General features: G+C 41.1%; 1 protein-coding gene across 6 annotated transcripts in view; it reads left to right on the forward strand.

Moving 5' to 3' along the window:
- The window catches only part of APBA2 (amyloid beta precursor protein binding family A member 2), a 236,850-nt gene that overhangs the window by 213,489 nt on the left and 9,288 nt on the right, over positions 1-14,073 (forward strand). For all 6 annotated transcript variants that reach the window (XM_073303675.2, XM_073303676.2, XM_073303674.2 and 3 more), the window contains 2 exons: positions 1,265-1,477; positions 7,767-7,886. In XM_073303675.2, coding sequence (XP_073159776.1) covers positions 1,265-1,477; positions 7,767-7,886 — 333 coding nt within the window. The remainder of the gene's footprint in view (positions 1-1,264; positions 1,478-7,766; positions 7,887-14,073) is intronic.

The following is a 14,073-nucleotide window of genomic DNA, read 5'->3' on the forward strand; positions in this document are numbered from 1 at the left end:
GACTTGACAAGGTATTGTTTATGTACATGTAACATCTGGAAAATATTTCAAATTGGTCACACAAGGGAAAACAAACTTAATTAGAAAATCTTGTTTTTACTTGTAATCGTAACTGATTAGATAAAAAATATGTGTAACTCCAAGATGCCAGTTTTATAATCGCTTCTCTGAGCTTAAGCTTGCTTCAGAGTAATGAATAGTGGCCTCCCTTCCTGCTGCCCATTGCTCCTTGGTTCCCAGTTCTCCTAACTGAGCATGTTTACGAGTAATGATGGATTGTCTGATCATGCTGAAGCTGTTGCACTCTGGCTGGATTTCAATCAATCCAGGGATAACCTCTGCAGTACCCAGCGAGCCTTCCTGGTTTTTACACACAAGAAATCCCCTTCTGTGTCTCTTCTTAATTTAGAAGACTGATCTGACTGTAGTGATGTAACTGAGCCTTCAGTGCTAAATAGGCTTTGCATAGTACATGTAGCGCAGTCACCGCATTATTTGTTTGGGGAAATGTTCTTATCCAGTATTTTATTAAAGAAGACTTTCAACTTAAAAATCACACTTCTGGTTAGAAACATTATACATCCTGTAATCACAGGTAACCCCCAAGATTACTATATCTGAGAAAAAATAATGACATTTGTATTACAGTAGAACCTTGAGGGGCTAACAGAGATTAGGGCCCATTGTGCTAGGTGCTGTACAAACAGGTAAGATGCACAGAGAAATTAAGCGAATTGGAGAAGGTCACACTTGAAGTCTGTGACAGAGCTGGAAATTGAACCTAGAACTCTTAAATTCCAGTGCCTTAGCAGCAATTCTTAAGATCTCCCCTGAAAGCTGTATTCCAGTGAGGAAAATTATTTCTATTTATTTAATGAAGCACATTATGTATAGTCAGTTTCACTGTTTCCCCTGTAGAGTCAGTAGGTTTTTAGTTTCTCCCTTGTTATAAAGGCCTGTCTGAATTACAACAGGTGAGCAGAAGATCCTCTATAAAAATTATTTTAAAGGAATTAGAAAAGAATCAGAGCATCCTATTTAACTGGTGCTAGAAACTGGAATATGTGACAGGTACTCACTTGAAAAAAAAATTAAATTGACTCTCTCTTTTGAAGTAACTTCTCGTGGTTAATAGGAAAGTGATTGATTTAGTTTTCTTTGTAAGTGGTTAATTTTAATTAATTAACCACTGAAATAGTAGTGTTTGAAATTCAGAGGAAATGTAATTAACACAAAAAAAAATTTGTATATATTTTCATTGCAGTTGCAGCTAGAAAAGCAGAAGGGAGAAATTCTCGGGGTTGTGATTGTGGAATCAGGATGGGGATCCATCCTACCCACAGTTATCCTGGCTAACATGATGAATGGAGGCCCTGCAGCTCGTTCAGGGAAACTAAGCATTGGAGACCAGATTATGTCTATTAATGGAACCAGTTTAGTTGGTCTTCCTCTTGCAACATGCCAAGGGATTATAAAGGTACCCAACACTTATATCTGTATACATGCATGTTTGTAGAGTATGAGCCTGCAGAGCTGAGATTGTGTCTTTGTAAAGTGCCCTGCAAATGTCTGACACTTATATGTGTAATAACAATCATTCATGTTGTACTGGTGCAAGATAGACGCAGACATTCCAGGCCTTTCCTTTGAGCAGATTTTAGTAGGGACAAGTGAGTTAAGATTATGTAAGGAAGAAGAGCTGCAAGACTATTTCACAAAGACTAAATAGAGCCAGACCATGCTGCACATATCTCCTAGAGAGGACCACATGTGGACCTCTACACTTACCAATGTGAGGGAAACTCCGCTGTATCCATAACACTATCCATCCTACAAACTATGCAGAAGACTTTCATTTGGAGTCCAGTGTCCATGCAAGTGGAAGGAGTGGTGGACTGGAGGGAGGAGTTGGCAGGTCGTGAGATGAATCAAGTGGATGCACTCTGTCTTCCCCGTAACCGCAGGAAGGTTCCCCAGAGAAGATGCAATCCAAGGTCGTATTATTTTTGGCCACTGTTGCTAGTACAGATTCATATCCACCAGGGTTCGTAGCAGCTGCCAGCTATTGATGACAGCTTGCATTGTGCCATGTAATTCTGATCAGAGCAAGTCGAATTGACCTGGTGCTTAAAGCTCTCATAGACTTTAAGGTCAGAAGGGGCCACCATGACCATCTAGTCTGACCTCCTTCACCCTGCAGGCCACAGAACTTCACCCGCCCACTCCTGTAATTTGCCCATAATCTGGCTGAATTACTGAAATCCTCAAATCTTGATTTTAATAATCCACCATTTATTCTACTTCAGATCAGCAAGTGACCCATGTCCCAATGCTGAAGAGGAAGGCAAAAAAAACTGCAGGGCCTCTGCCATTGTGACCTGGGGAAAAATTCCTTCTTGACCCCAAATAGGGCAGGGGTTAGACCCTGAGCAAGTGGCGAGACCCACCAGCCAGACACCTGGGAAAGAATACTCTGTGGTAACTCAGAGCCTTCCCCATCTAGTGTCCCATCATTGGCCATTGGAGATATTTGCTAATAGCAGTTATGGATGAGCTATGTTCCATAGTTTCAAAACTGAGCTTGCTAAATTTATGGAGTAGGCAATCTCATCGTAGAGTCCCCAGGCTCCTCATTACTCTTATTAAAAACTGAGGCAAAGTATTTATTTATATATTCATTTAATCCCCATCATCAGTTCTTAGAGGTCCCACTTCTTTCCTTGTTTTCTTTTTATTTATATGGCTAAAGAACTTTTTAACATTGGCTTTAATTTCCTTTGCAAGGTCCAACTCTGCCTGGCTTTTAGCAGTTCTAACTTTTCTTCTATACTTTCTGATCTATGTGAGTTAGTTTTCCTCACTGACCCCTCCCATCTTCCATTCCTTGTAGACTTTCTGCTTTCTCTTAATAACCTATTTGAGGTGCTTGTTCATCCAGTTTGGTCTGCAACCTTCCATATGAATTTTTCTTCTTGCTCGGGATGCAGGCTTCAGATAGTTTATGCAACTTTGACTTAAAGTAATTCCAAGCCTCCTCCACATTCAGATCCTTGAGTTCTTCAGTTGACTTCCCTAACTGATTTTCTCAATTTTTTTCAAGTTTGCCCTTTTGAAATGGGGGGCCCTAGTTGCAGACCTAATTTTGTTTATCCTTGCATTTAGTTTAAACTGAATTAACTCCTGATCACTCAAACCAAGGCTGTCCTCTACAGCCAGTTCTTCTATGAGGTCCTTTCTACTTATCAACACTAAATCTAAAATGGCATCACTTCTTGTTGGTTCGGTGACTGTTTAGTGAAGAAATCTGTCCGATGTCACATCCAGGAATATTTGGGTCCTACCATTATTAGTAGCACTTCTCCTCCAATGTATAACCGGGAAATTTAACATAAGAATGCCCAGTCAGATCAGTTGTCCATATAGCCTAGTGTCCTGTCTTCCGACAAGGGCCAGTGCCAGATGTTTTGAACAGAATAGGGAAATTTATCAAGTGATCTACTACCTGTCATCCAGTCCCAGATTCTGGCAGTTAAAGGTTTAAGGACACCCAGAGCATGGGGTTGAATCCCTGTACGCTTGGCTACTTGACATTGATAGACTTATCCTCCATGAACTTATCTAATTCAGTTATACTTTTGGCCTTCACAGCATTTCCAGCAACGAATTCCACAGGTTGGCTGTGCACTGTGTGAAGAAGTACTTCATGTTTGTTATTGGGTGACCCCTGGTTCTTGTGTTAAGTGAAAGGATAAATAACACTTCCTGTTCACTTTCTCCACACCATTCATGATTTGAGAGACCTATATCAAATCGACCCTTAGTCATCTCTTTTCTAAGATGAACAGTCCCAGTTTTTTAAATCTCTCCTCATATGAAAGCTGTTCTGTACCCTTATAATTTTTGTTGCCCTTCTCTGTACTTTTTCCAATTCTAATATATCTATTTTGAAATGGGGCTACCAGAACTGCATGTAGTATTCAAGGTATGGGCATACCAGGGATTTATATCATAGCATTATGATATTTACTGTCTTATTGTCTATCACTGTCCTAGCTTTTTTGACTGCTGCTGCACATTGAGCAGATGTTTTCAGAGAACTATCCACAATGACTCCAAGATCTCTTTCTTGAGTGGTAACAGCTAATTTAGACCCCATCATTTTGTATATATAGTTGGGATTATGTTTTCCGATGTGCTTTATTTTGCATTTATCAGCACTGCATTTCATCTGCCATTTTGTTCCCAGTCACCCAGTTTTGTGAGATCCCTTTGTAACTCTTCACAGTCAGCTTTGGACTTAACTATCTTAAGTCATTTTTTATTGTCTGCAAACTTTGCCACCTCACTGTTTACCCCTTTTTCCAGATCTTTTATGAATATGTTGAACAGCACTAGTCTCGGTACAGATCCCTGGGGGACACCGTTCTTCATCTCTCTCCACTGTGAAAACTGACAGTTTATTCCTACCCTTTCTTTCCTATCTTTTAACCAGTTACTGATCCATGAGAGGACCTTCCCTCTTATCCCATGACTGCTTACTTTGCCTAGGAGCCTTTGGGTTGGGACCTTGTCAGAGGCTTTTTGAAAGTCCCAGTACACTGTACCCACCGGATCACCCTTGTCCACATGCTTGTTGACGCCCTCAGAGAATTCTAATAGATTGGTGAGGCATGATTTCCCTTTACAAAAGCCATGTTAAGTCTTCCCCAACATATTGTTAATCTGTGTGTCTGATAATTCTGTTCTTTACTTATAATTTCAACCAATTTGCCTGGTACCTAAGTTAGGCTTACTGGCCTGTAATTGTCAGGATCACCTCTGGAGACTTTTTTAAAAAAAACAGTGGTTTTGTTGTTGTGTGCTTCCTTGCTTGCTGTGTGCCTGCTTTATTGAAGTTTATAGTGTGGTCTATTTTGGGGGATGTGTGCTGAGCCTAGTAGCCTGCAAGGCTGAGAGCTTCCACATGAGGTTCTAGCCTGCCATTCTTTGATCCCTGATCCTTTTCGGATCCCTTTGTCATAAGCAACCAGAGGAGCTAGCGAACAAGAGCAGGAAACAGGAGTTTTCAGAGGGGCTTTAGAGACTGAGCATGACAGCCAGTTACACCTAATAAACATTCTCTAAATTTAGGCCAACACCCCCTTCCCTTCCCCCCTCCCCCACAAAAAGGAAAAGAAAACACACACACAACCCTGCAAGAGTAAAAATCATGCCGGCAGAAGTCCAGCCCCAGAGTGGGAGCTAGCCAGTTTGTTGCACTGAATGCAGCATGTATAATTACCTGCTTTATGGTCAGGTGGCGTATGTGTGCATTTGGTGCAAGCAGCTCATGGCCCCCAGAGATTGAGTACGGGCTCTTGAGAACAGAGTGGCTGAACTGGAGGAGCGAAGGGAGACAGAGAGATACATAGAAGAGACTTTCTGGGATACAATAGAGCGGTCCCATCCCCCATCTGACAGCCTCTGTGCTGTTGAGGAGGATGAAAGTCTGGGAAAAAGAACATCAAGCTGAAGTGGAGGGAAACAATCCCATAGTTGGGACCCTCCTTCCGGATGATGCCATGGTACCTACCCTCTCACACTGAGTATACCTCTTTGGGCGAGGGGACCCCTGTTACTATGAAGAGAGAGGTAATACAAATGGGGGAATTAATTATTAGAAACATAGTTGGTTAGTAAATGACTGGGAGAACAGCATGGTGAATTGCCTGCCGGGCGCAAAGGTTGTGGTCCTCTCAAGGTATCAAGACAGATTTATGTGCAGTGCTTGGCAGGAGCCAGTGGTCATGGTACACATAGGTATGCATGACATAGGGAAATGTAGGAGAGAAAGATCCTGGAAGCCAAATTTAGGCTGCTACATAAAAGATTAAAGTCTAGGAGCTCCACGGTAGCATTCTCTGAAATGCTTCCAGCTATGCGCAGGGCCAGTTAGACGGGTAGAACTGCAGGGTCTCAATGTGTGGATGAGATGTTCGGGGGAGGGATTTAGGTTTGTTAGGAACTGGGGTACCTTTTGGGAAAGGAGGTGCCTATAGAGGGAGGATGGGCTCCACCTAAACCAAAATGGAACCAGGTTACTGGCATGTATACTTAAAAGCTCATAGAGGAGTTTTTAAATTAAGGGCTGGGGAAAAGCCAACAGGGGTAGGAGAATCCGTGGTTCGCAAAGACACGTCTCTTAGGGGGAGGATTTATTAAAGGGGATACTCTATGTCCTAGTAAAGAGGAGAAGAGAGAAGTTAATAAAGTACAGGTGGGAAATTAATAGAAAAAGTCCAACAAAAGAGAGTCCCATTCAATTACACCACATGAAGGTAAACAACTAAATATTGACAAATTGTATAAGTGCTTGTTTTCTAGAATGCTAGAATTATTGCTAGAATAAATGCTAGAATTCTTAAGTACTGAGATGGGTGAAGTTGAGTGCCTGGTATTACATGATGATGTTGGTAATTAGTCTGCCATGATCACAAAATTCCCAGTAGTGGTATTTAATTAAAAATACTGAAAAGATCTCTATCCATATCCACATCAGATCCAGGGGATTTGTAGCAGATTCTAAGCACTATCCCAGTGCAACCTCTGTTATGTTTCTTCCCTAAAGTGATTTTGACCCACACGTATGCCATTTTATCCATTCCATCACTTCTAATTTCTTTACAGTCTACCTTGTCATTAATGCACAGTGCTGTTCCACCACCTTTTTCTTTACTTCTGTCTTTCCTGAATAGGACATACCTTCAATACCTGTGTTCCGGCCATGACTACTATTCTACCGTATTTTTGTTATCCCTATATCCTGCACCAGTAGTTCTAGTTCCTTCATTTTGTTACCCAGGCTCCTTGCATTGCTGTACAGACATCTTAGTTGTTTTTGCTTAGCTTCACCCAGATTCTTCGCCTGATTAGGTATAGTCGTTTTACTGCCAGTTAAGCCTACCTAACTTACTGTCAGTGATGTTGGCACTGCCTTTCCTCTTGTTGTCCATTCTCCTACACTCTGTTGTTCCTTTATCCACTGCTGTATCCTCTTTTATTTGATTTTCCTCCCGGTTAATGTTAAAATCAGGTGTGAAGATTACATGAGCATCTCCCAACGATCTCCCCCGAATTCCTAGTTTAAAGTTCTTTTAATCAGTCAACCTCCATCCCAGAAGTCTCCAAACTTCGGATCTTCTCTTCCATCGGCCCTACCAGTCGGCATGTCATGAAAATGAAACATCTTTTAGGTACCCTCTCCATAACATCCTGTAGCTTCCACTCATCTTTATTGGGAGTCAATCAGAACTACAGCCCACAGTATTGCTAATGCTGTTGGATGTGGTTCGGCGTTAATGATGGTTGGAAAATTCGCAATAATTCATTAGAGCAGAGAAGGCCTTGGCCTCACTACCCCATTTGTAAAATGGAGATTACAGTATCTTAGACACATTGAAGCTGCATCCTTTAACGATTATGAAGGGCTGTGAGATCATTGGATTGAAGGAGCTATCTATATGAGAGTGCACTGTTATTGTTGGTAAGGTTTTAGGATGGTCAGCTGGACTAAGAGTTCAGAAAGAGTCCCTGACTTCTTTCCTCACGATCAATAGGATAATTTTAATTTAGAGTGGCAGAATGTTCCTTCATATGGGCAGTCCTATGTTAGTTGCAGCTGCAAGCGGGGAGGGGTACAGGGTTTCAAGCTCAGCTACTTCATATACTTCCAGTGAGCACCACTTTAGAACCACTTCAGAAAATGCTAACATTTGGGATTTTTTCAGGGTCTTAAGAACCAGACGCAGGTGAAACTGAACATTGTCAGCTGTCCTCCTGTTACAACCGTCCTCATAAAACGACCAGACCTGAAATACCAGCTGGGCTTCAGTGTACAGAATGGAATTGTAAGTTTGTACTTTAATTGTTATGGCTTTTATGTGGAAACATGTTAAAAAGCTAAATAACTGGAGTATTTAAAAAAAAAACAAATTGTGTGCTTTGTGTGCACTTTGAACCTTTTGAGCTTCCTGGTTTATAAAGTAGCCTTGCAAAGCAGTATATGCAGAGGCAGAATGTTACATCTGTATGTTGTGGAGATAAGTGTGTGTGTGTATGTAATGTTGTTCGTTGTAGGACTTACTCAAATGCAAGTAAATGTTTGATTTTTAGGAGATTGGATGTCCTAGCATCTGTCTAGCAGAAGGAACAGATGGGAGGGTGAGAGAAGTAAAGCAGCAGTCAAGGACGTGACAGGCTGTTGATGTGGGGCATGCAGTGCAGTTAGGCTGTGCCAGTTGTTGAGGTCAGTGAGACCTGAATTCACAAGCATAAGTCCCATCCCTGAAGTATTCATTGCTGCTGATGGGCTTGAAGAGAAGGGGCTGTTCATAGCCAGTGAAAATTTGTGTAGAGCCTGTAGGTGTGCTTGAGTCATAATCACTCATTAACTAAGACCATCATGCCATCAGGATCTCTGTTTTCTGAGAAAATTCAGTTTGTCTGATCTGTACCCATATTTCACAAACACAGGGCCTCTATTTTTGCATTTTGATCCCTTGATTTACCAAATCTTCTTATTAAATCTACTGTTCATCAACATCCTTAAATCTACCACCCCTTTGTGCTTCCTCTGATGGACTATATGCCATATCCTTCACTTAGCTCTATGTACGATGTGGTGCTATGCCCGGTAAAACCTTTTCATTAGCAATATAACTTTAAATGTTGTTTGCAACGTCTGGGGTGCTTCCTCATTCTAGGAATAAGGAATATTCTAATTACATTGTAAATAAAAGGAGAAGCATTGAATGGCAAGTTTTAGAGATTGTGCCCAATGTGCATGCAGTGGAACTTGCTTACATTGGAGCCTTTGGAGAAAAGGGTTAATTTTCAGAGGAGTTTCACAATAAATAGAGCATCCATTATTTAAAAGAGGGAGCTGGGAATATGCCTGCTTCTCATCTTCCATCCACCCTGCCAGTATGATAGCTTTTTGCCTACAACTGCCACTTTTACTCTGTGGTTTAGCCATGGTGGTGGGCTTTTTGATCCTCTTAACGGCTTGTTTTATTTAAGGTGTACATTTAATTTGAGCCTCTGTTATGGTGTTTTTAAATAGTTTCCATGCAGCTTGCAGGCATTTGACTCTTGTGACTGTTCTTTTTAATTTCTGTTTAACTAGCCTCCTCATTTTTGTGTAGTTCCCCCTTTTGAAGTTAAATGCTACTTGTGGTAGGCTTCTTTGGTATTTTCTCCCCTACAGGGATGTTACATTTAAATTACATTATGGTCACTAGTACTAGGTGGTTCAGCTGTCTTCACCTCTTGGAGCAGATCATATGATCTATTTAGGATCAAGTCAGGAAATACCTCTCCCCTTGTGGGTCCAGGACTAGCTGCTTCAAGAAGCACACATTAATGTACCCAGTCTATCTGGAAATAGTTGAAATCCCCCATTATTATCATTTTTTTTTTGTTTTTGTAGCCTTTCTAATCTCTCTGAGTATTTCACAGTCACTGTCACCATCCTGGCCAGGCGGTCAGTAGTATATTCCTGTTGCTATGCTCTGACTAGTCAAGCATGGGATTTCTGCCTATAAAGATTCTTTGTTACTGTTCGATTCATTTAAGATTTTTTTATTAAATTTGACTCTATGCTTTTTTCACATATAGGGCCACTCCCACACCAGTGTGACCTCTTGTATGTTTTGTACCCTGTTATTACTGTGTCCCATTGATAATCATTGTGCTACCAAGTTTCTGTAATGCCTATTATATCAATGTCCTCATTTAATACCAGGAACTCAAGTTCACCCATCTTAGTATTTAGTCTTCTAGAACTGTATACAAACACTTGTCAATATTTAGTCAGTCTGCTTTCATGTGATGTAATTGAATGAGAATCTCTTTCGTTGGACTATTTCTCTTCAATTGCTACCTGTACTTCAGCAACTTGTATCCTCTCCTCTTTACTAGGATATAGAGAATCCTGTTTAATAAATCTTCCCTTAAGGGATGTGTCTGTCTGAACTGTTTGCTCCTCCACACCTGTCGGCTTTCATAGTTCCCCTCTGAATCCCTCCGAAGCAGTTCTGGAGTGAGCTTGGGTAGAAGTGGGGAGGAATGGGCACAGGTGGGAGCATGTGAATTATTTCTCCCAACTCAAGTGAGAAAAGATAATACAGACTGAGGCACAGTCTGTATTTCTCTTCCCCTTGCCACTTCCTAACTTTCTTCACCTCCACACACTTACCACCTTAACTGAACTTTTAGTGTCACAGCTGTTTCAGTTCATGGTGGTTTGGCTCCACCTAGTGGACATTTACCATGTTCACCGTTTGGTATATGGTCACAATTCAGTTTGAGTTCGTCTCAACATTTACGTTAGTGCTCAAAATGAAGTATACCAAATTCACCAAACAAGTCTCAGAATTTATAGTAAGCGGTGAAGAATAAGAAGGCCCTGCAACACAATTCAGTTATGAGAAGTCACAGTTTGGATTTGCAGGCCAATAACTGGCACACATGTACTCTGTTTGATTTATATTTTAAAATATATTACTGTAATAATGCAACTCTCTTATCATTTACTCTTCACATTTTAGAAAGCAGAATTTTCTAATTACCAGATATGTAATTATAACGGATCACTGGGCTGGAAAAAAAATACTCAGGCACTTTTTCCTCTTGATTCAGCATTAGCTTAGAGAAGGGATAACTTGCTTGAATGGCTATAAATTAAATGTCCTCCACTTCTGTGCCAATATCTTTTTATGCATGCATCTGCTAGTTATTTACATGCCTCATCAGAACACAGGCTTGCTGTATTTGCCTTCATTCTGCATATCTCCTTTGTGCAGGATGTAAAGCCATTAAATTCCTGAATGGTCTGTAAACAACCTGAATGTATTAAGGCAAAAAGGCTTTTTAGGCTGGATTTTGTTCCCATAGCACATTAGGCAGACATGTACAGGTGGGAAAGATGAAAAATAGGCAACTGCAACACTTCCCTATCTCTGTAGGATTTCATTTCCTTGCTCAATGCAGAGATGTGCTCTGCGAGACACTTTCTGGTACTCTGCGAACAGTTGGCTGTCAGATTGTGCTAGCTTCCCTGGTTTCCAGCTGAGAGAACCAGAGCAAACGGAAGGAGATGAAAGGAGCAGAAGTAGAAAGTGTAGAACAAAAGCAAACCGTTCTTGCTCCAAAGTCAGCTAAAAATGCATACATGATGGAAGCAGTGGCTGTAGTTGCCACAGGGATGTTGTGCCATCATGAATGGGGAGGGAGGTGAACATGAGACAGTCTCTCAAGATGTGGTTAACCTTTTGTGCAAAAGCTTCGGAGCCACTTGCTTAGAAATGATGGTGGCATTTAAATGTAATAATTCCCCTCTAATTTCATTATGTTTGTGGTTCATGGGTTATATCAGGTTGGTTTGTGTCCAATCCTATCTTTACTATTGATATTTATCACTTTTCATCTGTAATCTCAAAGATCTTTTCAAAAGAGGGGTTCTGTTTTAAAAGTGCAGTAAAATGGCTGTAACTTAGCAAGTGATTAATATTTTATTTTTTCCTTCATCTTATGCTTATATATAGGGAATTCCCCCCTTTCATTTATATTTAAGATATATACTTAACAAAATGTGTGCTGCAGGATTTAAATACATACAGTACCTAACATTCAAAATGATTTCAGTGAAAAAATAAACTATGTATCAGGGTTTAGCCATTTGCTCTGAATAAATGGTTGAAGAGCAAAGAATTTAACTGGAAGAGTTTTACTCTTAATATATTACAGTCTGTTCAGTACACAGTGGGCAAACTGGAATAAAACTCGTTATTTATGTAAGTGCTAAGGTTTTCCCTATTACAGCTTGTCACTTAACACAGTGGAAAATCTGTAACAGATGAAAAAACCATACAGATTTAGTTCTATCTTTGTTCTGCTACCCCCGCCCCCCCGAAAATAGGATATAGGCTCTTGCTCACGAGAATTAGATCCAGATGAATCATGCTTTATTTAATCATCTCCAGGGCTGTCACCATGTTCAACAATACAGCAAACTATAGACATCCTGGCTCAGTACACCTTTGCCTGAACTTCGTTAATGGTAGTATACCCTTTCTGAACTTGCCAATTGAATCTGGACTGTGGCCACATGGACTACAAGGGGTATGCTGCCATGTATCTTGAGTTCTGATGGAAGCTTAACAAGCTAAGAATGATAAATTTTCTGGTTTTGGTTGTATTCATTCTGGAGATAGCTAATAAAGTCATATTGATCTGAATCTATTTTTGGGGAAGGGAGGGGTGATTTTGGGGTAGCATATTTTAGCCCAGGATGCTTAATGAAGACTAGCTGTTTAAAATAGAAGGTTAATTTTAGATTTCAGTTCTGTCTGGTGTGCGTGTAGGCCCTAAATGGTACATAGGCTTTGTGCTGGCCTTATGCACAGGGGTGAATTGCACCTGTTGCTATCAAAGTCCATTGTGATAGTCAGTGCTGGATTTTCCTGGGCTGTCTGGAAGAAGCATGTCATTCTCCACCCTTCTCCCTTCCTACATATAGATAGGTCACCCCTCACCTCCATGTGCCCATGGCGCGCCACTTGCCCAAAACCCTCACCCACTCACCTGTTTGTGAGGCTGCATGGCCTCAGCTAGACCAAAGCCTGGCCTGGATCAGGAAGCCAGGAGGTAGGGCCAAAGCACAACTTTCTAAGCAGTGTGCGGTGTAAGGCAGTTAGGCCATTCATTCTCTCCCCACTGGTGCTGGATTTAGATGCAATGAAGAATTTAAGTGATCCTCTGACCAGCAGCTGTCTGCGTGGTGTGGGGGCCCTATTACACACATGCCTAATGCTGCCACTGTCTTTAATGCATGAGACACAGGTTCACACTCTCCGTATTTTCCTGAAGTTCTACAATCAGGCTCACCCCATTGTCACCGTATGGCCTCCTTTGAGGAACTAATGTCTCTTAACTTCCTAGTTACCAGAGAGTGTTCATTACAGTGGTGCATTCAGCATTTTCCCCCACCGAGACTCAGTGCTTCTTCTCTGCAATGGGCCCTGCCTCCGATGGCCAGCGACTGAGAAGTCCAAAAGGCTGCCTTGCATCACAGTCACTTGCAAATATAGGAGCAGCAGCATAGGTCAATGCTTAAAGCACAGAACTTGAGATAGAAAGATCTGTGCCTATTGTTATGGTTCTATTGACACCCACCAAGTGCAAGATCCTGGTTAGATCCTTGCCCTGGTTAGATGAGATTCTAAAATGAGGGTAAAATATTACTGTTTTCCCTCACTGCTTTCCTATTGTGAAGGTTTTTAATTGTCTGATGTTTGTAAAGCGCTATCAGAGCATCAGATGGAATATGCCACAGAAATACCACTGCCTTTGTGCTACAGTGCTGACAGTTCACCTTTCCGTTTGCTTCTCAAAGCATGTACTGGAAGTGGACCTGTTGTCTGCAGTTTTTTGTAGTGAAGAAAATGTATTTACAGGGTTTTTTGGGGCACATGATGGCTTTTTCCTGTGTGATTATTATGTACAAATTCCCTGTGGCAGGTAATAAACTTCTAATTTTATGGAAAAATATTGTTTTGATAGAGAGCTGTACTAAATGGATGTACTGCAGTCTGGAAGATTTTGTCATCTGTGTGATGAGAAGGTAAAAACTGTCTGCAAATTATATGTTCCATGGGAGTGAAATCAAGGTTGCAATTCTGTGGATGGCTCTGCTGGCTCCTTTAACCATGAAAGGATTGCTGAAGTGGTTTATGAACCACAGTAGAACCCTGAAATCTAATTACAGCCCATGCGTTCGATGGCACAGCTCATACTGTTATTTACAGTACAGACGAAAATATCTTTCAAAGGCTGAAGGAGGCTGTTTTCACAAACAAGGAGCAATGACTACAGAGGCATTTTCTCTCCCTTACATTGTGTGAGCTTTGACAGAATAGGAAAGGATTCCATTGTTTGTGGCATTGTATTTAGAGAGAGAGGGTTCTAAGGAAATTGCCAATATTGTGAGGATATTTTTCATCCACACAAAGCCTTTCAACTCAGGCACTTCCACTG

The sequence above is a fragment of the Lepidochelys kempii genome, chromosome 10 (assembly GCF_965140285.1).
Source record: "Lepidochelys kempii isolate rLepKem1 chromosome 10, rLepKem1.hap1, whole genome shotgun sequence".
Lineage (NCBI taxonomy): Eukaryota > Metazoa > Chordata > Testudines > Cheloniidae > Lepidochelys > Lepidochelys kempii.